Below are 4,925 nucleotides of genomic sequence, written 5' to 3' on the forward strand. Positions count from 1 at the left end.
CGTGTGGGGGTGGGGGAGTGTGGTTCTTGTGAAAGAGCGCCCGTTGTTTTTATTTGCGGACCCTCTCCCAAACCCCTTTTTTTTTTTTTTTTTTTTTTTTTTTCTTTTTAAAGATAGTTTCATGCCACCCAAGCTGGCCTTGAACTCCTTATCCTCTCCTTTCTACCTCCCAAATGTTGGATTACAGGTGATGTCATCACCTGTCTCTAGAAATATGGGTTCTTGCATCATACTAAAATATTGCTCCATCTTACCAGTTACTTTTCAGTCTCTTCCTCTCAAATACATGTGTATGTCATGCATTCATTATCTGCTGCATAATTGTGCCCCCCCAACCCCTATCTTCTGGAGAGCTGGGATTCCATGCCTGACCATCATGAATCTCTGATCCTTTTCCATTGTGATATTGTTATCTCCATCAGAGCTCCACTGGCACAGGAAATGTCAACACTGCTCCTACTGCATCAGCACTTATCAGATACTCAACAATACTCATGTAATACTTCAAACTAAGGAGTATCAGCAAATATATTTTGATTAATCACAGAAATGGCCTCATAAAGTCACAGAGTCACTTGGCTTTGTTGAGCAAATCTGACTTATTTTTGCTGTATGGAATGGTTTAAAAAAACTGTATTGGTAAATTAAAAATTCAGAAGTAGCTTTGATTTCCTGCCTTGGCTTTAGGATTAAAAAGACTTTCTTTCTTCACTTCTAGAGAAAGATGCAATGAGGTTTCTCACCTTCAGCTAGGTGAGGAACAGCCCGTGCTGCTGTGTTTAGCGGGCAAGTGTCTTGCTAGTGAGCCCCTTCCAGTCCACTTTTTTTTTTTCCTTACTGTTTTAACGTACTCTACAACTTGAAGACCATATTCATACACTGAAGCTTTGATTGCTCCAATCTTGAAACGATATTAGCTGTATGACTTTGAAGATGTAAAAATTCTTAGGACCTCAATTTCCTAGCAAGCTACCAAGTAAGGAATCACTGGGAAAAAAAGATAAAGTGGCTCAAAACACAACAGGATTTCCACCAAAGAGGATGGTCTTTGCATTTCCCCAGGGCCTTAACCAAGAAGGGCAAGCAAAGGGGACTTGCCCATCACGCTCCTGGTGTTCTAGAAGCCCTCGGTCCCAGGGGTCAAAGGCCGGGAGGGGAAGCTGTGGGCAGACAGGACCTCAGCTGGAATTCCCCAGGGCTACCGCCTCACGCCCACAGCGCTCCCCTCCCGGGGCCAACGCACCCGCCCACGCGGTGACGTCATCGCCCAAGTGTGGCGCTTCGGTAGAAGGTCCGCCCACGGAACCTCGGCGCCTAGTGCGGGAGATGTGGCCCGCTGCGGGAGGCGGTGGGCATGCGCGGAGCTGGGGGGTGGCACAGGTGCCCGGTGGCGCTGGCCCACGGAGATCCGGTTCTTCTAGTCTGTGCGGGCAGCATGGGGGAGGCTTTGGCGGCTGCCAGGGAGCGAAAGGAGAGGATGGGGAGGTTTGCCCTGGGATGGGGAGGAGCCGGTGCCATGCATCTGTGCTGAGCGTGCCCCCAGAGTTTGGGATCGTTTGCAGAAAGATGAACAGCATCTGCAATCTGCAATGTGTTAATCCTAACCCAAGAGAACGTCTAGAGTTATCGCTAAGAGAGCCTGGGGCCAGAGTCTCGAAGTATGGATGACAAAGTACCTGGGTTCCAGGCACCCAGCAAAGGCTTTCCTTATTACTGTTTTTTTTTTTTTTTTTTTTCCCCTCACTGTGGTGCAGGCATAATTGGGGCCCTAATTTCCGTGTGGAGAAAATGAGGGCGGCTTTAACTTGCTTACAGGTCACACTGAAAAGTGGTGGACTTGGCGGTTTCTACCAGGTTTGTCTGATAACAAAGTTCAAGGTTGCCCATCAGATGACTGAAGTCATGACTAGGTGAAAATGAGACAATGCAGACATTCTGTAAATAAATGGCCAGTCCTGAGGTTTAGACATTAAGAGGAGGAGGCTGTGCTAGGGTAGTCATCAAGACAAAGGAGTTCCAGGGTAGAATTTGAATGGGATTTGGTAAGAGGGTAAGGACGATTTGAGCTGCCAGGGAAAGGGAAGGGAGACTGGGAAGGCCGGAAAGCGATTCACACCGCTGGAGCCTGGTGTTAATGCGTGGCTTGCAAGTGGAAATATCTGTTAATTGTAGGGATGGGATCCCCCCCCCAATAGTGAACGTGGGTGCTCTCGCCTGTCACCTAGGTCTGTGCTAGGGTGCACAGGCACACTCTGAGCAACAGTCTCACTTTAACAGCTAGAACCCTAGGCACCCAAGAGGAAGATGATGTAAGGTGGAGGATTTATCCTGGCCTGTCTGGGTCTGAGAGAGGGCTCTACAGTGATTGCTGGTTCCCTATCTGTGGCTGTAGTTGTGAGAAATAAACACAACTCTGAATTCAGTATCTTTTCAGTGCCTGCACCCTCCCTATCTTGAAATGGTACATCATCTTTGTTGAAGAAGCTAGACACCAGTGATTTGTTAATTTGTTCCTGGTTATATATTGTTATTTCTATAACAGTGGGTATTTGCATTACCCATTTAGTTACTCATTTCTGCTTTGTATTAGCCTCTAATTATTTAAAGGGCATGTGTTTTATCTCCTAAGCAGGATGGCAGGGGGTCCCCAGGAAGTAAAGCTATCATTTTTTTTTGTTGTTTATTTTTATTGCATTTTACTACCTGTGTGTGGGCATGAGTACCACAGTGCATGTGTGGAGGTCAGAGGACTACTTGCAGGGAGTTCTCTTTTTTCCTGCCATGTGGGTTCCGGGGCTTGAACTCAGGTTGTTGGGTGTGGCAACAAGCACTTTTACCCATTGAACCATCTCACCAGCTCAGCTATCTCATACTCTTAAGTGCTCACTTAGTTGATTTTTCAGGTGTTTTTCTTAGTCTGCTGAATCCCCACCATCTAATACCTTGCCTGGCACAAATTTAGATGTTTAGCAAATGTTGAGGAATTAAATGATGCCTCCTGGAGATCAGGAAAACCAGCCTGTTTATTTGATGAGCTCCTGGTGCCCTAGGAGTACTGTCTACTAAGCAAACATATGACTTCATTGCTGTGCCTTTCAGCAAGCAAAATATAATCTTCCTGTTGTCCTGTAAGGAATGGCCTCTGAACACAATACCACCAAGAAGTCTCTCAAATAATTGTTGGGTTGATTAGCCTCAGTGCTATTCTTTGTTCTTTTCTGTACTGTGCATCCGCCTCAGTGAATGATACCCAAGATTATTTTGGTCAAATTACCTAAGAAATTCTTTAGGAGATTTTTTTTTTAATCTGAATGTCTTCTTGATTTCTGAAACAAACCAATAATAATAATAATAAACCCAAAGTCAATAGCAACATCCAACATCAAAACCCAACAGCCAGAAGACTAGCTACCCTAGTCTTAACAACCCTAGCTACAAGATCTCTCTCTCTCTCTCTCTCTCTCTCTCTCTCTCTCTCTCTCTCCTCTATCTCTCAGGTGATAGGGTCTTACTGTATTCAGCACCTCCTTTTAAATTTCAAAGGTTTCCTGAAAACATGTTGATTGGGGGTGGTGATGGAGGTATTGCTCAGTGGTAGAGCGTATTCATAGGGGTCCCATACTGTGCACCCCCACCATAATAAAAACAAAACCCACCACCAACAAAATATTCTCAAACAAGCATTGACAACTTCCTGTAGGAGATAGATTCTGGCTCTTTTCTGTTAAACCAATTAAACCTGTTTCGAACAGCATCTATAAGAGAATGCACATTTTGAGTTCACAAAACTGCTTCATTCCTGGGAGGCAAAGTGGTCAAGTTTATGCTGTATTGTAGCAACCTATTCAGCTGACAGACTCTGTGAGTGGGGGTGGGACGCGGAACCGAGTGGTGATGACTGCAGGTAATGTTTGCATCTAGAAGAATAAAAAGCTAGGGCAAATTCTTCTACATTTCTAATCAGTGCAGGGTAAATCTGGCCATTGTTCATTTATTAGCTGTGGGACCCTGGATCAAGCTATAAAACATTCAGGGCTTTAGACTCTTTTGCAAAATGGCGATGAGAAAGATGAGTTACAATGTGTAACTCCGTAAAGCGTTTAGAGCACTTCCTTGCACACTGGCACAGAACAAGACCTTTGTCAAATGTTTGACAAGTAAATAAAACGCTGGACTAGGCTACCCTCCACTTCTACACAGCGGGTCACTGGTAAGCTCCACCTACACCCAAGTTAGGGGACTCCGCTGCAAGGCTTTTCTGACTCGAGCAATTATCTTTCGGCTGCCAACTCCCTCAAAGGACATGGTAAAGTCCACAGTTTCTCTCCCGATCCCCTCGGTGGCCGCCCCTCACCCAAACACGGCGGGGGCGGGGCGCATTCCCTACTCACGCCGGGCTTTCCAGTCACCGCCTTAGCAACTCTCCTACGTCCCGCCCTTTTGCCCGGGAACGCCTCCGGGGGCGGAGCCTGAGCGCCGCGCACGCGCAGTGCCACCTTGCCGCGCCTGCGCCTTGGCGGGGCTGAGGGAGGCGGGGGACTGGTAGCTGAGCGAATGTGTGAGGGGAGGGCCGCGTCCGGGCCGAGCTTGGTACTACGGCGAGCGCGGGCCGGAGGGGGCGGGGGGATGCGCCGCGGCGGCGCGGGCGCTGGGCTGGGGCTTGGCAGCGCCAGAGCAGCGGATCTCGGTCTCGCCGCGGTAGCTGCGCGGGCGTCACGCCGGCCGGGAGACGCGGTACCTCACTGCTCCCCCACTTTTTTTTTTTTAAATAATCGGAACCAATGAACGTCGCGGGCAGCGGAGCTCGGGAGGACACCGCGGACCGGAGCAGGCTGGCGCCGGGGGGAAGCCCGCGTCTGAGGCGCCAGGGGCCGCCCGGGGAGCCGGCGGTGGCGCGGCGAGGAGCGGGCGAGTGGCCGGGGGCC

At 48.7% G+C, this 4,925-nt stretch overlaps 1 protein-coding gene and 1 long non-coding RNA gene across 3 annotated transcripts in view; one reads left to right on the plus strand and one right to left on the minus strand.

Moving 5' to 3' along the window:
* Positions 1–4,447, minus strand: part of LOC115071084 — a 71,897-nt gene extending 67,450 nt beyond the window's left edge. For both annotated transcript variants that reach the window (XR_003850199.1, XR_003850200.1), the window contains exon 1: positions 4,392–4,447. This is a non-coding gene — a long non-coding RNA (uncharacterized LOC115071084). The remainder of the gene's footprint in view (positions 1–4,391) is intronic.
* Positions 4,448–4,549: 102 nt separating this feature from the next.
* Positions 4,550–4,925, plus strand: part of Stim2 (stromal interaction molecule 2) — a 178,007-nt gene continuing 177,631 nt past the window's right edge. The window contains 2 exon segments of the mRNA XM_029565545.1: positions 4,550–4,912; positions 4,914–4,925. The exon segment at positions 4,914–4,925 is cut by the window's right edge and continues 239 nt beyond it. Coding sequence (XP_029421405.1) covers positions 4,782–4,912; positions 4,914–4,925 — 143 coding nt within the window. The 5' untranslated portion in view covers positions 4,550–4,781.

The sequence above is a fragment of the Nannospalax galili genome, unplaced genomic scaffold, assembly GCF_000622305.1.
Source record: "Nannospalax galili isolate Female #2095 unplaced genomic scaffold, S.galili_v1.0 scaffold777, whole genome shotgun sequence".
Taxonomy (NCBI): Eukaryota; Metazoa; Chordata; class Mammalia; order Rodentia; family Spalacidae; genus Nannospalax; species Nannospalax galili.